The following is a 19,557-nucleotide window of genomic DNA, read 5'->3' as shown; positions in this document are numbered from 1 at the left end:
CGGTGGGGAAAAAAAAGTTAGGTTTGAACTCATTTTGAGGGTAAAAAAAGGTAAAGCATGAATGTAATAGCTGTTGAGGATATGACGCTGAAGTCTCCTTTGAGGACAGGGTATAGCTGTTTACATGATTTAATGTAATAATATCTTCATCATAGTGGAGAAAAAAGTTACAAAGCTGACAACGTTAAAAAAAATATACTTCTTGTAGTCTATAGTTCCTCTGTCATCACTAATTTAGTGTGGTTTGTTTGTTGTTTTTTTTTTTTAAATGTTCTGTCTTATTAACGATGCATAAAACGCTGCTTTACCGAGCCCCAGGAAACCTGGAGCAGTTTGGTGTTGCGCTAAGGTAACCCAGGGCTGTCACCGTGCTTTCCCATTGGTCTCCAGTCCTGCCAGGAAAGGGACGCACCTTCCTGCGGGCCCGGGCTCCATCTCTACCGGATGCTCCCTCAGCCCCCCTCGGGGCCTCGCCAGGCCCCTCCGAGGCCCAGGCCGAGCTGCGGGCCCTGGAGGTTTTGGCCTTCCTCGCCCCCCTCTCTCCCGACGGGCCCGGGCCACTGGGGCGGGGCCGGGGGGCGGGGCCAGGGGGCGGGGCGGGCCGCTGTGGCAGCGCGCGGGCCGGTCCGCGGCCGCCGCCGTCGCTCGGCGGCAGGTGCGGGCAGAGCCGCCGCCGCGCAGCCCGCGCCGGCCCCGCCTGGATGTGCGCGGAGGCGGCGGCGGCGCCCGGCTGCGCGCAGGGTCCCGCCATGGCCCTGGCTTTCTGCGGCGACGAGGGCAACTCCACCGCCTACAACGTGGACCACGGCGTGCTCAACAACGGCTGCTTCGTGGACGCGCTCAACGTGGTGCCGCACGTCTTCCTGCTCTTCATCACCTTCCCCATCCTCTTCATCGGTGAGTGCCCGCGGGGCTCGCTTGCCCTGTCCGCCTATGCCCAGCCTTGCCGTGCGCCTTCTGACCCGCCCCCGCCCCGTCTCCTTTGTCGCGCCCTGTCCCCGCCGACCCCCGCCCCCGCCTCGCTTTGTCTTGCTGTGGGCTTCCCTCCCCCCCTCTGTCGCCTGCGTCGCGTCCCCCCCGCTCTGCCTCGCTTTCTTGCCTTGCTGCGTATCGTCCCCCGCTTGCCTGGCCTTGCCCTGCCCTCCGTGCCCTGCTCCCTGCCGCTCGTCAGTGCGGGGAGGCTGCAGAGGGTGTTGGGACGCGGTGCGAGCTCCGGGATGCTCCGGCGCCCGCCTCTCCCGGGGCTGCCCGCCCGCCCCGCCCGCTGTCCGGGCGCCTCTCCGCTCCCGTCTCTCGGTCGGGGGCTTCCCAAGGTGGGGCAGCCTGCGGGGCTCCCTGCAGGTGAACCCCCCTTGCGCAGGGACTGGATGGATGCTGGAGCAGGCTGCAGGATTTGCCTGCGGGTTTTGACTAGCAGCGCGGGAAGCAAAAATAAACGTGCTATTAAAAACCAGAAAACCTGGCAAGGAAGTCTTACGTTATCAAATGATATTCCCTGCAATTACTGAAGAGTTACAGCAGCCGGACTGCCCTCCTCATTACTGGTAATGACTAGGAGGGCTGCTCAGCTGCTGTAACTCTTGCCATATCTGCAGTGGATATTATGTGATAACATAAAACTGGGGTTACCAGTAGGTGGCCCGGTGGTTTAATACATGCGGCCGTTACTACTTTGAGTATCGTTCTGCTCAGCCTGGTCTGTCCTCTAGATCGCCGTGGCAGAGCTGCGTGATTTAACACTCACTTCTGATGATCATAAAAGGTCCAGTGCTGAAATAACAAAACAACTGTTAAAACGGGGTCAGCTGAAGAAGTGCTTAGGGTAATCTGTGTTTATCTGGCTTTTCTCAGTATTGGTACTTTTTTTCTATATCAAGAAGAATGAGTTACTTCACAAAAAATTGTAAGATAGGGTGTAAATTCTTTAATTAAATGCATTGCAGGGAAGAAAAAATAGCGTATTTATTATAGCATTTGTGCGCATTTGTCCAAATGTTCATTCGTTGTTCATTTAAATTGTTAATATATTTGAAAAATGTTTAACGCGTGTAACTACTTGATAGTAAGTGGCTAAAAGTATAGGAATTTAAGGCTGTGTCCTGTGTTGTTGACTTTATTCTGTATTAAATGAAGCAATGAGAACACAGTTCTGAAAACGTTCAAATACGTGCATGTTTAACAATGCATTGTGGTAACTTTAGTGTACTGGTTTGTTACGTATGTGCTTTTCTGTATGCAGGAGCTTTGTACGTCACTCTTGTTGTTAAGAAAGCTCTTTATAATTTTCTTTTCCTGTTTAGGATGGGGAAGTCAGAGTTCCAAAGTACATATACATCATAGCACGTGGCTCCATTTTCCTGGCCACAATTTACGCTGGATACTGACTTTTATCCTCTTGTTTGTGCTAGTGTGTGAAATTGCAGAGGGCATAGTGTCTGATGGGTAAGTGTACGTCTACCTTCTTCTGATAGCACCGAGCATTTTAAAGGTTTCAGGGTAGGTATTTTCTCCCTGTCTAAATTCTCATCTAGGCTGTATTCCTTGCGGTTATAAACATGTAATCTGTATTCTTGGTGATTAACCTACTGACCTCGTATCAGAAATTCCACAGACCTTGCCAAGTTATGTACGCATGCACAACTGACCTTAATCATTTTTAGTTCAGCTTAACGACACTATCTTTCCAAAGAGTAATCATAGATAAATCCTAACAATTCAAGCAGATGGTGACATTTTCGTGATATGTTTTATGTCCAAGGACCCAGTCCCACAGTCCTTACTCAGGCAGAACTCCCATGTGCACAGTAGGTCATGCCGTTCCCCCGCAAACTGAGTTCTGCTCATCTTAAAAGGAGTGGATCTGCTGGGCCTTATCTCACACACCATAGAGTCTCTTCTGATGTTTGTGCAGTACATCTGTTACCTTGAGCAGAGCAGCTCACATATGAGCATGATCCATCATCTGTTATTCAACTTTAAACAGTAATCTGTGGGCAAAAATTATTCCAAGTGAAACAAGAGATACAAGAGTGATGAAAAAAGCTCATGTTGTAGAACAATGACTATGATCATCTTCCTCTGCAGAAAGGCCTGATTTTAATAACTGTTATGAATTTGCAACCCAAAGATTATAAAGTTGAAGCTCCTCGTTAAATAGAACAAAACCTCTCTGTTTAGGCATCTATATAACAACTAGCCACCAACCAGTGTGAAAGGCACTGTAGTATTCTGCTGTAGAAGCTGATATCATCGTTATTATTATCACTTCTTTTAAACATATATAAATAGGATGTTTCTCAGTGCCAGTTTTTTTTAAAAAGGAATTTTTCTCATGCTTATTCAGAGTTATCAGGGCGTGGGATGCTCAGAGCCAAATCTGCTTTGAGTTTTCTGTTTTATTTCGCTCTTTAGTAATCCCTCTCATTATGTTTATTTGCTATTTAACTTGACTCAGAATGCTGCTGTTAAATAATAAGCGTCACCTGATGAGAATCAAAGCTCCTAGCTATACTGGGGGAGTGCCAACCCACAGTCGTGCCTCCTGAGCACTCAGCAGGCTGGCGAGTGCTCCAGTGAATAAAAGCAGCTTTTGAGACTCATCAGCTTTCTAAGACCAGAATGGATCATGTTGGTAAGTCCTTTCGACAGCAATTGGGTGCTAAAGCCTTTGGCACCTCAGCAATAGATGCAGCCTATTGGAGATATGGTTATATAGGGGAATTCCAGTAACTTCTGCTTGTGAAATAAATAAATCTAAAAAAACCCTCTCACTCCTGCAGTGTTACCTACTGAAGCTTAGGCTGTCTGAAGAAATCTGTTCCTGTTGCTTGTTTTTCCTTGCTGAGAATTCAGCCCTGACGTACAAAAAACCCTGACATTACTAGGAATTCAGAGACTGGAGTATCTTTTCTCATTTTGCTGTATACACATACAACTCATTGTCAACAAGAGGAGTTAAGGGTTTATGCCACAGGTTGTCAGCGTGGCTCCAGCCAGCTCTGCTGAGTTCACCACAATGTCCATGTGAGGGAGGGCTTTCCTTTCCTAGTACAGATGCAGGAAGTGGTCCTCCTGAGCTCCTACGGATCTGTTAGACAGTTGGGATGTTCTGCTCTCAGACATGTGACGTCCTGTGGTGATCTCCAGTTCCCTGACAGAACAGCCCCTCTTGTCTCTCCAAACTACACAAAGGTAGCTTTTGCTGCAGCAAGAACAAATCCAGAGATGCTAACTTATTTTCTGTGAGGTTTGGAGGACAAGGTGTGAATTTCCTTGAGTGTTTGTGTCCTGAAGACTTCCTCTTGATGCGTCTTCTCCTGGAGTTGGTTGGGAGACAGGAAATTGTGCCTCTTGACAGCACAGGACGCTCCATTACTTTTGTGAAAGAAAGAAGAGGGTAGGAGGAAAGAGGGGGGAAAACATGCTTCTACCTACCTCTGCACAAACCAACAACACTGCCCAAAAATTCCTATATTCCCAAAGGGCTGTAGTTGGCCGGACCCCTTCCATTGCTACCTGAAGCAAAGCATCAGGAGAGTTTTGCTTTATAGGACAAAACTTATAAGGGTATATGATTCTGTTGTAGGTTTTGTTTGTTGGCTTGCAGCCACTGAAAACGGAACTCACTGTAAGTAATTCCTATGCTGTGGTGCTGTTCCTTCTTCCAAACTGGAAAAAGAAAATGAAACGTTTCCACAAAATGTTTCTGTAGAAAATCTTAAAGTGTGCTGTCAGTTGGTCTTATCTACATATTTTGATGGACAGCTCCCAAACTAGTTTAGCTTAAAAAAACTTTTCTCATTTTGGAGCTGAGCTGCTTATCCTAATTTAAACAACATTCCAGTTGATTTCAGTAGGAAATAAGAATACACGCATTTCATTTTCAGCATAGGGGAGGAATTTGAAATCTAATGATGTGATTTAGGAGCATAAATCTAATTGAAAATCAGAGAGCTTTACATCCGTAACTCATTTAGAAAATCCTATGTCAGGGATAGGTACAGGATACAATTCATAAACTGAAAGGGAAGCATTTATATAGCTAAGAGAGTTTGATTTTAATAGATGCTCACTTTTTTCTTTTTAAGGGTTTCAGAATCGCGCCATTTACACCTGTACATGCCAGCTGGAATGGCATTCTTGGCAGCCATCACATCGGTTGTCTATTACCATAATATCGAAACATCCAATTTCCCGAAGTTGTTAATCGGTATGTCTCACAACTTATAAGACTTGGAAATGTGATTGTGGAGCTGTGTGTCTGTTCATTCTGTGACAGGTCATTGAAGTCTTGGTGCTGGCTTGTATGGATGAAGCTACACCTGTGTTCTCGTTGGCTGGTTGCCATTGCCAGACTGGGTTCTGAGTTTTCCTGAAACAGTTCATTGTTTTCAATGCTTTTAACTTCTAGTAGTATTCTGTATGGTGTTCTCAGGGGTCCAATGGGCCAAAGGCTTCTCTAGGAAAAACTGGATTTGTGGGAAAAGTAGCACATCAAACTCTTACCTCTAAAAGTTATACAAATCCACCTGCTTGTCAGCATGTTGCATTGAAGCGTGATATAAGATTGAAGCAATCTTCCTGTGTGTGGTCTGTTGAAATATGTAGGGAGTCAAGGGAAATGAATGACATCACTGACTTTCGGTATGACCCTGGATGTATTACTTTGCCTGCTTGTTCTTGCTTCCTATTCCTAAAACTCCCTTTGTAAATTGCTTTAAGGCCTTTTGAATAGAAAATGCTATGTATAAGAAATACCCAGTATACTATATATTTTCTGCAAGATTGTAGATAAACTGTAGCTAGCTGTAGAAAATCCATTACTGCTGACAATCATGCAGTTCGTGACGTGTCTTCTACTGTTTAAGCAGATCACAGACTCTGCCTGTCTACATGTTTAGCCATCCTGCTAGCTGTTATTTCTTTGGTGGTCCTGGCTCATCAAATTTTGTTTGAGCTGGGTTTCTGCATTAATGTACCCTGCTAAGGTTTGTCTTGTGTCATCGTAGCTCTGTGTATCAAAGTTCTGTTCTAGTTTTTGTCAGGCGGTAAAAGGTCAGAAACAACTGGATTTGAGAAAGCTTTTAAATATTAAAGATCATGTTGAACTGCATGTTGTGGTAAGCAAGCATCTTCTGCAGAAGGAGCCTGTAACTCCTGTTTAAAAAAATAAAGAAAGTTATTCCTCTTCAAAAACTTCAGGTTTTTATCCAGGCTTGGCAACCTTTATGTCTTCTCATTTGGGACTGCTTTTCTTCTTGTACCCTTCTTTTAAGTAGGATCTTTTTTGTCTTTTATAATCAGGTAGGGTCATTTAGTTACTTTTTAAATAAGTCAACACAGTCTATTTAATGCCTTCTCACAGGGCTAGATGTTATGTCTCGGGAAAACATTGCTAGCCTGTTACAATCACCTATGGAAAGCAAGCAGTGATTTTCTTGGGGATTTTTTTGTTATTTGAGATGTATAATGGAGCATTTAGTGTTGCTACTGCATTTCTGCTGTTAAATCATTGAGATGGGTAGCACGAAGTTACAGCGGTAGTTGATTACCCATTTTTGCATAATCCCTTCTCTGTAGAGATTTCTCTTTTATGATAATTTTGTTCAGTATTTAGAGCACTGATGCTGGATAAGCTCTGGACAGTATTTGAATAATAAACAGTTATACCAATGAATACCAACCCTTAAGTAAGTGTTATTGATACTAAGGATAATAATTGTGAATTTTCATTTTGCAAGGAACAGACTCCTTGAGAAAATCTAATCTTAATAGCTAACTCTTAGGCAAAAAAGGAAATCAAACTACCACAGTCTTTCCCACTTAGTTGGTCTGTTTTTAATTTTAATCCAAAGTCTTCACAAGCTGAGGGTCTTTGATTTTTATTTTATTTTTGGTTTTGTTTTTTGTTTCATTGTCCTGTGTTTGTGCAAGAACCTAAGACAGACATTTCTGGAAGCCTCCATCCTTTATTCTTGACTGCACAAATTTATTATTATCTAACTGATTGTCATCTTTCAATGTTAATTGCAACTACTCTGTATTGAAAACTGGGACTAGGTGATGATAACTTTATGCAAACTAGCTCAGTATGAGATAGTTAAATTATACCTATGCTCAGCTATCAACCCACTAGAGTGCAGTCTGGCCATGAAGCAGCTTTCATTTAGAGCCTAATACAAATGAGGTAAATGGGAACCATGAGGAAAAGCTTAAGTGGCTGATAAACTTTTTGCTGAGTGTATGAGAAAGGAAACTGAAAGAGGGTTCTTTATTAGTAAAATGTTGTAGAGGAGATCTAATATTACACACACAGAGTAAAGTAAATGTCCTGATGTGGTATCTGCTGCTGCTTCTGAGCATCAGTGAAGTTCCACCTAACTGCAGGGCATCATCTGTCTCAGCTGCAGGATCAATGCCTCAAAGAGTTGGTAGCCGTATAAAGCAAAGGTTAACAGAGCCTTACCCAAAAGTTACTAAATCCAGCGGGGAAACTCTCATTGATGCAGTGCGGAAGACCCCTAAAGGTCTGTTCATTAATTCTGAACAGGATAAAATTTTCCAATCCTGCAAAACTTTGAGATGTCTTCTTTTTTTTTTTTTAAATCTTTTTCACTCTGTACCTTAAAGAAACCAAGTCTGTTTGTAGTTCTTCAAGAGGCAGATACTATAACAGACCTGGGGATTAGCACGTTGCCTTGGGATAAGAAAGACAAGGACGCAAAGTTCCTGTACTGGTCCTGTGTTTCAGCTTTATGCCCAGGCTGTTGGATATTTTGAAGTAGTCATTCTTATTATCCGTTACCAAAAAAAGTTGACAAGGTTTGGAATATTTATCCTCTGAAGCTAATGGTTGAGTCCAGGATCCCAGTTGAGTGTCCAAACTATTGGAACACTTTGATCTGGTCTGAATCTGTTTTTCTCTGTATGGTTTTGACCTGTAATTATATTTGAACAAACATAGCTTTTCCAGTGTAGCGCTCTTTACCAGGGGACTCTCGTAATAATGCTAATTTTGGTGCTCTTTGCACGGTGTTGCAGAATGGATGCATAAGAGTTGTACAGTTTAGCAGGACACATTTTAGAATAGTTTACATACTGAATTGGAAAATTTGCTAGCTTTCTCGACATTCAAAGTATGCAATTGAATGGTAGCATCTGATTACACTTTTTTAAGTTAGAATTTTTTGTTTTATAGATAAATAAACCTCAAACTAAACAGTAGGAGAAAATTATGAAATAACAATAGGACTTTGAGTTTTTAATCTGAAAGGGATAGTAATATGGGAACACGTATGAATTTTTTGATTTAAGAAAGTTGTCTTTTTTATAACTAGTCATAATTATAGGACTGCCTTACCATTCTTGACAGTAATCTAGTTTTCTAATTTAAATTTCTTGTACCTTGACACGGTAGTTAATTCCCTTGGAATTAGTTTATTATTTAAAATGGAACTTCCTGTTATTACATAAATATAATGCTTAGTACACACAATTTCTCTAGTTTATAAGAGGGATTCTGTAAGTATGTCTCTCAAATCCTCTCTGCAACTGCATCAGCCACTAAAATACAGTGCTGAAATACCTGACCTCTTAGTGCTTTCGTCTTACAAGCTATTACTCTTAGAGGAAGATAGACTCTCTTGGCAAATGTCCTAGTGCCCAGTACTCCTGTACTCTTCCATTTACTGTCCTCATTTAAATGAGAGTCTTGAAATTTATTTCTATAGAAGCAGGATTGGCAGCCCCAAATCCCGTATGGATTCTCTGTGTAGAATTTAGTTTTGCTTGGAAAGGGTAGCCCCATAGTACATCTCCACAGGGCTTTTTAGGATGCCTGAAGGTAGCTGCAACACCACAAATTCTTTGAAATTTGTGCAAGTTCCTGATGACTATCCGTATTTGTAAGTGAGACTTGCAGTTGCTAATGTCTTGGTTGAAGACTTTCTGGTGTTGCAGCAAGACACTCAGAAAGCATATCGATGTTTTCCTTGGCAGTTAGAGCGCATTCCAGCTGTTGCACCATGGCACATACAGCAGCAATGAAAGATTCATTTAAAAGCACATAACCCTAGAAGGTATTTCCTTAAGAATGGAGAACAGGAGCTGGTTTATGGTGTGGTGAATGGTATGGAGTGTGTTTTCAAATCACCGGAGCTTACTGCGGGATTATTTATCTGTAACTGACAGTTACGCTTTTACACAAGAAGTTCAGTAGAACTCTAAAAAGTTAAAGTTGTGTTCTACAAATGCCAGAACATCCTTCTGTGATGTGCCTGTGTATCTGCATTGTAAATTACATATATGGAATTTGCGTTGAACAATAGAGCAGCAGCAGTTTGGAGGAAATATTTTACTATCTGTTTCTGCTTACATCCCAGAGATCTGCAGGGGGAATCAATTTTCCTTCAAGCCAAATTCATAGCAGTCTTGTAGCATTAACGAAATTTGAAGAGCATCATTCACAGCTGCTTTCACTTGTGGGGCAACTCCCTCCCTTGAACTCATCATGTGGGTGTGTGTTTACAACAGATGGAAATTTCCTTCAGCAGGCTTCACTTTGTGAAACTTTCCAAATATCACTAAATCTAATAGGAAAGGAATTTGGAACTAACATTATCTTAATATTTTCACATTTGTGAATTGAATTAGGCTTCTGTTTTGACGTGAGAAAGGCCACTCTCTGGTTTTATATATTCTTGTTGCATTCTTTCTGAATGAATATTTAATACTGCTATTGTATATTTTTGCAACTGTGCAGCTGATTAACTTTTTTTTTTACCCCTTACAGCATTGCTGTTCTACTGGACATTAGCTTTTATAACTAAAACCATCAAATTTGTAAAGTTCTGTGATAATGGGGTTGGATTTTCTCAGCTTCGATTTTGCCTCACAGGACTCCTGGTTGTTCTATATGGAATGCTACTAGCTGTAGAAATCAATGTCATCAGAGTGAGGGTAAGTTAGTATCATAAAAGTCTCCTCCTATGTTTTGTTTTGTTTTTCTTTATTCCTCTTCATGGATACTTACTGTGAAATGCATTTCTAAAGGAGAGAGAAAAATCCACTTAGAAACAGAAATATATTTGGTTATCAAAGGTTAACCCAGCTTTATTAGGCCAGATGAATCCATAATTTTAAAAAATGCCAGACTCCATTGTAGTTAAGACGAATTTCATCTGTTCAAGTTTGTTTTAAAAATGCCTATTATGGTTCACAGTTTCAGTCATCAGAAACAAGTATTTCTGATGCAAGGAAAAACTGAGTGAAAGGAATTGTCTGCTCTATCAGAGAATATCTTAGACACACAAATAACATCTCTCGTTTTCCAGGAGACAATCACAATAAGTGATTTATTGGGGCAACTGGGGTTGCTATCTAGCCTCCCAGCTATATGTATTATTTTTTTTTTTTTGCTCTGTGGTGTCTGCAGTCATAATCCAAACTGGGAGATGGGTTTGGAGACTGCTGGATAGATAAATGCCAGAGTTCTTCCCTTCACTCGTCCCTCACTTAACTATATGCACAAAGTAAAGTTAGTCTCAGGAGGGAAAGAAACATTTCCATACAAATTTTCTTGCTGCTTCCCTCACATTAGTATGTGAACTCTTTCCAGTAATGTATTCAGCAATGTGAGTTGCATCTATCACATATTTATTCCTTGGGGGATTTTCTGTGTCTGTATGTTTAGTTGATAACTTAGGACAAAAAATATGTCTAAAAGCAGACTGTTCAGTAACATTTTTTGCAAGAAAGAGTAATAAAAACCTCAATGCTGGATGTTCAGTATTTATCTCATAAATGAAAAACAGTGGACGAGCTTGTGAGAAAAGTGAAATTCAAATGCGATATTAGAGAGACTTGCTAATAAACCTCCTCATAATAGAAATGCATAATTAAATGAGACTTAATCACTGTGGAGGCCACAAGGAAGAATAAAAAAATGGTCACTGACTATTGTAATCTTTTTTATGTTATGTTTGTTTGGATTTAATTATTGAAGGATGTCACTGATGCCTAAAATGAATTAGCCAGCAGTATGGATTTTTTACTGCCTATTATGTCTATGGCAGAGTTTTGAGAGCCAAGCTTGTTGCTGTAGCTGCTGAAGGAAGGGATTGGGATGCATGGAGAGCTGGCCACTGCTGAGGGGAGGAGGGGTGAGAGGGAAATAAAAATAAGGGGTGAGGCTTCTATGCAGCAGAAACAGCAGACATTGGCCTCACCTTTTTTCTTCTGCCTTCCCTCATCTTATTCCAGAAGACAGAAGATTGACTTATTTGACTTTCGATCCCAACTGTACCTTCTCCTTTCCTTCCATTGTTCCTCTAGATGGCCTTTCCCAACCCCATCATCATTTCTTCTAGGATCTGTGAATTATTTCTCCAGCTATGGTTGGAGAAAAGATAGCAGGTGAAGCATATCCAGAAATCCTACTAAGATTAATAGGATTTAGGTACAGTCATGAGTAGTGATTGAATGAAATATGTGAATGAGTACTTTTCAGAAAGGAAAGATGTATTTTTAAGAGGCTTGGCTTTTCATTCCCAAAAATGAGTGATGTCTGAAAAAGTTTTATCTTGACAACAGCAAATCATCAGCAGTCTAAGCTTGCTCTTCTGAAGTTTAAGCCAATGAAAACATTTGTTAGTGCCATATGCACTCTCTAGTTCAGGGGTTTTCCAGACCCGTTCAGGACAGCAGAGGTAGCTCCATGTTCTGAGCTAACTAAATGGGAGGCAGTATGGCATGGAAGATGAATTGCTGTGATAGCCTCAGGGCCGTGCCTAAGCTAGTATGTCCCATGTTGCGCTGTTTGGAACTCAGAGCGAGAGGCTGGGCCTGTACTGTTTGAAATGTGAGGTGTTTGTTTTTTTTTTCTACAAGTATGCAAATTTGTACCCCGTGAACAAAGTAATAGTGAATGTTTAGGCTGATTTATTTCTAGACTGGATGCCTCTGATTTTCCGCAGTACTGAGGAAACAGATTGTTGTATTGGTTGAATTTGAATACCTAAATTCCTTGGGTACTTTTGAGAAACCAAGACTCATTCATTGATTATCTGCTATGTCCTTTTTCTCTTACCTATTCTTTGGGGACTTTAATTTTCTATGCATTTAGTGTGATTCTTTTGATATTTTTCTGAATTTCAGAGGTATGTTTTCTTCAAAACTCCTAAAGAAGTTAAACCTCCTGAGGATCTCCAGGACCTTGGTGTTCGATTCCTACAGCCATTTGTGAATCTGTTATCCAAAGGAACATACTGGTGGATGAATACATTCATCAAGACTGCCCATAAAAAACCAATAGACTTGAAAACCATAGGCAAACTTCCCATTGCTATGAGAGCTCTGACCAATTACATTCGCCTTAATGAGGCCTTTGAAGCGCAGAAGGTATGCGAAGTATTGAATTATGTCCGTCTGCTTACTCAGTGCTTACATTTTTCATTAGTTTTTATGCTATGAGCATGATATAAAATTATATAAACAGACAGGATGCAAATGAAGTATGCATTAGTATAGCTTTCAATATACGAAGAGATCATACTCACTTGTACCTCGTACAAATAATGAAATTTCTCTGCCTAAACATGCATGTCAAACACATTACTGGTTAAATGCACGTAAAATCCATATGGCCGCTATTTTGATGGGGAAAGTAATTATGGATTGTATTCACTGAACACCATTATCGTTCTTCCTAATAAGACCCTGGAATCATTCAATTACAGAGTCAATATTAATGAGGCCTCGCAGGACTATTTTTTCCATGTTATTTCAGTTACAGTTTGTCTGTAGGAAAATTCAGTGCTGAACCTACCTCAGCTCAAATTCTGCTTGACTCCCTGGTGGCAGCTGAGTGTATTCAGGATTTTAAGAGAAGTCTTTTGCATTCTGTCTAAAAAGAGTGTAGGTTTCCAGTCTCTCTGTTCACAGGAACACAAAACCTGTCAGTTCCTCTTTTTTATCTTCTCCCCCCAGCAAGCCACAAACAACACACTTATTTAATTCCTATTAAGGGTAGGAAAGAAACAATGGTTCTTTTTGTGACATGGAGGAGAGTACAAATTAGTGCTTTGTTCTGACTCTATAAAAACAAATGAAACAATAACTGTAGTTCCTGTGCTTTTCTAGCTCAAACATTGCAACTGGTTGTCAATGAATTAAAGCAGGGATAAAAATACCGGTAACTTATTAGACCTGAGGTTAATACATAACATAATCCTTACCCAATTTTTTTGTTCTGAACAGAACAAAAGGTCATCATCTCCACAAGGATCCAGATCAATTTGGCGTGCTCTCTGCTGTGCTTTTGGAAGACCCTTACTTCTCAGTAGCACATTCCGTATTCTGGCTGACTTGCTTGGATTTGCTGGTCCACTCTGCATCTCTGGGATTGTTCACAATGTTGGAAAAGGAAATAACACCATCCGCCCACAGGTACTGTCAAAATGTCATAAAAATAGAGGAGTCAAAAAGGTAATGCTATGACTATGTATTATTTGGCTTTGGTAAAGAACGTGACTCTGCAGTGTATTTGTGAATGCTAGAAATGACAGTATGTATGAACTGCCTGTTATCCCCATTTATACCTTGATGGGGAGCAAAATATGTTACCCACACATCTAGTCAGGCTTGCATTCTGGAAAATAACCTCATTCAAGACAATAGTGAAGCATATCCAGAATCCCATTAGTATCATAGGGATTTTAGGTACAGTCTTGAGTAGAGATTGAATCAAGTATGTGACTGAGTGCTTTTTGGAAAGGAAAAAGTGTATTTTTAATAGGCTTGGCTTTTCATTTCCAGAAATGAGTGATGTCTAAAGAGGATTAAAGGAGGCTTTTGTCATCACAATAAAATGCCAAATAACTTAGCAGTGACAAAGAATTTCCACTAGTGTCTTTGGGGAGGTTGGTTTTAAAAGATCGACTGAAATATAGTTTTAAAGAATGCTACTTAAATGAATGTTCCCCAAGAAGAAACAGACATACTTCTTGATTAACTAAAAAAAAAAAAAAAAAAAAAAAAAGAAAAAAAAAAAGAAAAGACTCAGGAAGCATCTTCTCATTATAAGGTGAGGTCACTCAGGCTGGATTTCTATGAGAAAGCTCACTTTATTTTTGCAGCTCACTTATTGTATGGTATGACTTTATTTCCAAAGTCTGTTGACACTAATGGAAATATATCCATTCACTCAAGTACACTTTGGATCAGATCCACTGTACATATTGAAATATATCAGATGCCTTGCAGAAAATTTAACAAAGGCTTCAGGCTAAAATTAATTGTTTATCCATTTTGCAATCCTTATCCTAATATTTGGAAATTTAATATAGCAAGTAGTTTCAATGGAAACCAGTTAAAGCAGGAAATGAAAAAATTAAGGCTATAGGGCTATGTTGCAGCAAAGTACTGTGGAAGCTTTTTAGCTGCTTCTTGATAATTTGTTTGGAACGCTGTTTCAGCTGAAATTATACCAAGTCACTATTTACGGACTATCCTATTTAATTTTCCTATTAAAGTGTCAGCTAGGGCTCCTCTGTGAAAAATGCTCAGGTCTGGTCCAGATAGGCCCTGGATGGAGTCTCATCCAGCCTTGACATCCTCACTGTGTCTAGCTAAGCGGTAGCCTCACCGTTGTTGTCACTTAGACCATTTGGGGATCACCTAGCAGCAATATTCACCGAGGGTGATAGTCCATGAGTGACACTTAAGGGTGTATTTTACCTTTACTAAAAGATCTCCAAGGGGCTTTTCCTTCTGTTTTGACCTGGTTTATTCACATTGTTTTTCTGTTAAGAGGCTAATTACCTTGACATTTGAAAATTGCTTTTGCCTGGATTAGATGAAATATCTTTCTAAAATGTATGAAGGCTTTCTATTCAAACAATCCGTAAACAGTCTGGTGTGTACAGGAAAACTCCCACGTGTATGCACATACCTAGCCAACTGGGTCTACTTTGGAAAAAAATACACCACCTCTATTGCTAGGAACGTTCTATCCTTACTTGTAATGAGTCAAAACCTTGCCTTATTAATTGTGTGTTCCTGAGAGCTACACAGGTGTGGCAAACAAGCTGTCTAAAACACTGTCTTATGAAGGCAAAGGTAAGTTGGGGGAAACATTGTTTGTGTCTGATGTGCTGCTGAGTTTGAGGGTGTTGGAAATAATTGCCGTATAGTGGGACAGAACTGGACAAGCAAAGTAAGCTGTGAGTACAGCAGAGAGCATCTTTTACCCATCCCTTAAAGTGACATTTCTTCATTTTAAATAGTTTTGACTGAGGAGATGTTGTAATGAGTCAACTGTATCTTTCAAACTGAAATTCTGTTTGTGAAACTGAAGACAAAGAGATAAATCCTAAGATATAATATTTGCTCTATTCTTCAGGCCCTTTGTGACAGATATAAACTGCCATGGAGCTGGAACTCTGAGATCATGTGGGTGTCACGGGCAGTATTAACTGCTTTAGTTAGTGCCGCAGTTTAGAGCACGATAGCATCTTAAATTCTGTCACGCTCTTCATGCTTATTTATAACTCCAGTGTCAATATTTATGGCCACCCTGGAATGTTCTTATGACATGAATTTCTCTGTGTGTTAATCATTTCACACTGAAGAAGAGACTGACAGAATCATAACCTTTATATTTTGCTGGTAGCATCTTCCACATTGCAATGTTAGCATTAGTAGTTCCAGTATTAGTAATATCTGCTGACATAACACATTCAAATGAAACACCAAACCTACAGACTCATTATCTGAAAAGCTCTAAAAGTCATAGTGTAGCAAAAGGCCCAATATTGACTTTTAAGACTGTGTGGATCAAGGGTCTTTAAGTATTTAAATAGTAGCCTTTTGCTCAGCCTTTCACTGGTTAGAGCCTACTGGTACTTTTTAAAATTGGTATTATCCTGAAGTTGTCAGGAACGTGGGACACTGAATGTCCCCAAAGCCATTTCTGAAAAGAAAACATGTAATTAGTTCCATCAACTTCTCAAACAAGGTTACTTACCTTATATGCAAAAGGTTCAGTAGGTGTTCAGTTATTTCCTTGTGTTTCCTGCAAGATGACAGGTGCACTTAGACAGCTATTGTAGTTTAAACACACAGATGCTCAGTGACTTTGTAAACCATAATGGCCTGATAATGCATCTGAGACTTGGCTAGTATCTTGGTGCTTTCGCCAAGTGTGTGTGTGATGTTTATGTAATGTGTTTAAGTCCTCCTTTTCCCTCAAGTTGAGTACTAGAAGAAATAACGAGAATATTCATCTCAGTTTTCCTCCTTGTTTGTCTATTATATAAATGTTTTGATGTGAATCAACACTGCACTGCAAAATCATTGCTAGAAAAGCATTTGTCAAAACATGATTGTGTAAAAAATGGTATTCTTCTACATGCAGTAAAGTGCTATTTCCTGCAGCAATTAGCAGTACTAGCCAGGTGTATATGTAGGACAGCATCGAAATTGTGCTGCTTCTGCTGCTGCCTTTGATATAATACAGCACAGTCTGTAACCTTCATGGTTCATAGTTGTGATAATGCTTAGCCTTTCTCTTGGCTGTCACGTCAGTATCTTTGACAATTACGATTTCCCAGTGTCACAGACTTGTATGTTGTTTTAGCTTTGCCTTCATAAGAAGCTTTTTTTTAGTTTTTAATGTGTTACAGAGATGCTACTTTTTCCTGGATGACCCTGTATTGAAATAAAAAGAAATCTCAGTCACTGCTAAAAGAGTAGCTGAACTGAGAAAGGGTAACTCAAAGGAAGGATTCTCTGTTGCAAGTCAACAAGCTATGCCTGAGGGGAAAACATCACAAATGTAAATGATCCTGTTTTCCCCAAATGTGCTTTTTCTTTCTTTCTTTTTTTTTTTTTTGTTCCAAAACACCAAGTTTTGCAGTTATATACTGTTTCGCATTCTTTCCTGTATTTGACTGTATATACATTGCACAGGAAACAATAGGTGGCTCTTAAACTTGTGCAGTTAAGCACCAGGGTCAGTTCTTCCACCTTACATGTGCCTAATGCTTTATGCTTATGAGCATAAATATTAAAGAGTCTGAAAGATAAATTGAATGCACCTAATTGGCCATGGACTTGGCCAATTTGTGAATTTCTCTTTTCTTTTCCACTGTCAAGGCCTTACAGGTAGCATGGGAGAAGACTTGGTTGTACTTCTAATTTTCCAGACATGTGGTACATTTTTTTTAAAGCTTCCAGGCTAAATGTAGAGCCTTGGGTCTTCCTTCTTATTCTTCAGAGTTACAGCAAGGATAAATTTACAACCACAGCTACATCTTGCAAGGGTCAAAGACAAGTTAACTTCATTTGAAAAGCTGAACTTGTAAGACTGTAAATAATCTGGAAGAGAGACTCACTTTTACTGTACCATAGACTTTTTGTAGTGTACAATGCTGCTGTAGCCTATTTGAATTACTATGGAATAAGTAATAATTTAGGGCTTAAAGTCCCTTTAAGGTACAAATAACTAAAACTGTAGTTAAATGCCTCTTTATCTGAATGTAATTGCTGGCATGTACTGTAAATGTTCAGAGTTTTGCACTTGATACAGATTTAGAGCAACAAGTATGCCCAGTGACTGCTTGCATTCTATTGATTTGACTTTGAAGGCTCCGTATGCTTGAATACTTTCTCAGAGGGCATCTACGAGGGCTAATTCCTTATTTAGTTCAGTGGCCCTGCAGACTGCAGAAATGTTTATGTACATCAAATCTGGTTGAAGTCAAGTACCTAGCTGAATTGGAAAGTATTATTATCTGACAATTTACCTTTGAGAGCAGGATAAATTATTGGATGAAATAGTTTTTATTCCCTATTTTCAAAGTGTGAAACTCAGCACTGTTGAGTGTAACTGATGGAAATTTTCCATGTTCTTGTAAGTTATTGCGCTGTATACTTCATAAAAGTAGTATATGACTATCAAGATGCCTCCTTATGGAAATAAGGAACATTTGCATGAACAAAGATTTACAGGAATGGAATCATAACTACTTGCTTTTCTTTGTGTCCAGCCTTCTTCCGAATCTCAGTAGCTTGTAACAAATGCCACATAAGTGGGAAAAAGGAGTAAACCTAAGAAATCCACACAAGTCTGTCTGTGTTGCGTAGCAGACAGAAGTCCTTTGACAGCTGCTTAATTTGGCCAATGTTTGAAGAAGAGTCAACCACAACTCATTTGAAAGTGATCAGATATTTATGGAGAATGACTCTTTGGTGCTGATGAATGACCTCCCAGGCACCTCAACAGATGGTGAAACTGTTGTGTGGACAGATCAGACTAGTTTCTGCTCATGAGGAGTATTGCTATGTGAGGTGGGAGGCACTGTGGAAACTTGTACTAAATGTGTTCTTGTAAGTGTGCACTCTTCTCATGGAGTAAAACAAAGGATCCTTTCAAAAACTGTTTTGCTCATTATCTTGTTTATTTGTTTGCAAAAGTAAGCATACATTTCTCTGCTTTTAAGCCTAATAAATTACCCTACTGATGTCAAGGGGATAGATACTGTGCCTACTACAGTAATGGCAGGAGCAATCATGAATCTCAAAAGATGGAGTAAAAAGAGATGGGAAAAGTACCCTAAGGCTCTGGTTCCTCAAAAAGATGAAGTGACCTATTGGGTCACCACTGCTGAAAGAACTTGCTCTTCCTCCTGTCACATTCCTTGTCACCCCTGCTCCTGTTCCCTCCTTTGTTCTAGCTCTGGCACCAACTGGACACCTTTGTGGTCTGCTTTGGCCCATTGAACTAAAAGAAAAGCAGCAGATATTTTTTCCTGGGTTGATGATGTTCTGCCATGATTTGAACTGGCTCAGGAAGATATCCAATAAACTCCCAAACTAGCACACAGTAAGCAACAGAATCATGGAGCTTGGAGCAACCCAGGTGCAATTGGGGTAGGGAGAAGTCCGTTCCTCTTTCAGCTGGCTCAGCTGCACCTTATAAAACCACAGTTTGAAAAACTAAGTTTAGCCTCTGTATTAACTTGTCATGTGGGGTTTCTATAACCAGTTAGCTTCAAGGTGCAGATCAAATGTGGTAAAACGTACAGGCAGTGAGAGATTGTGAAATATAGTTTATTAAGTGTTATAGCAGTGTTGAAAATGTTAACAGCAAAGAAACTATGCAGGCAAGAAGAAATGTGCTAAGCAAGGAATACAGCAGAAGTGTAAATGACAAGAAGCCCTCTGAGGGGGAACAGAAAGAGACCTCTTCCTAATTTTGCCTTTAACAGCAGTATAAGCCAGCAATCAAAGTTTTGAAGGAGCCAAGGGGAAAAAGAGGAAGGCAGAGACATTTTAGTTTCAGAAGGCTTCCTAAGGTGAGCCAGCATCTCAACCAGTTGTGGCCCCAAAGGTGTCTGCTTGTTAAATATAATCTAGAATAAATGCACTGCTTTCCGAGTAAACTATAGACATTCTTCGAAATGCACGTTGGTGATCTCATGAACTTGCTAGGAGGCAATGACCATAAATAAAAATGCTGAACAAACCTGTTGGATGCTGCAAGCCAAAATAATGTACATA

General features: G+C 40.2%; 1 protein-coding gene across 2 annotated transcripts in view; it reads left to right on the top strand.

The window, feature by feature from the left end:
• Positions 1-646: 646 nt before the first annotated feature.
• The window catches only part of ABCC8 (ATP binding cassette subfamily C member 8), an 81,886-nt gene continuing 62,975 nt past the window's right edge, over positions 647-19,557 (top strand). The window contains exons 1-6 of one of the 2 annotated variants that reach the window (XM_087745660.1): positions 647-897; positions 2,301-2,442; positions 5,088-5,209; positions 9,791-9,957; positions 12,154-12,396; positions 13,255-13,443. In XM_087745660.1, the coding sequence (XP_087601786.1) occupies positions 702-897; positions 2,301-2,442; positions 5,088-5,209; positions 9,791-9,957; positions 12,154-12,396; positions 13,255-13,443 (1,059 nt within the window). In that variant the 5' untranslated portion in view covers positions 647-701. Of the gene's footprint in view, positions 898-2,300; positions 2,443-3,454; positions 3,632-5,087; positions 5,210-9,790; positions 9,958-12,153; positions 12,397-13,254; positions 13,444-19,557 lie in introns of those variants that run through there. The other variant, XM_087745661.1, reaches the window with a different exon arrangement.

Source organism: Nipponia nippon, unplaced genomic scaffold, assembly GCF_047370975.1.
Source record: "Nipponia nippon isolate SJK-2023a ecotype South Korea unplaced genomic scaffold, ASM4737097v1 scaffold_10, whole genome shotgun sequence".
Classification (NCBI taxonomy): domain Eukaryota; kingdom Metazoa; phylum Chordata; class Aves; order Pelecaniformes; family Threskiornithidae; genus Nipponia; species Nipponia nippon.
The sequence above is the reverse complement of the archived record's forward strand: the minus strand, read 5'-3'. Positions and strand labels throughout refer to the sequence as shown.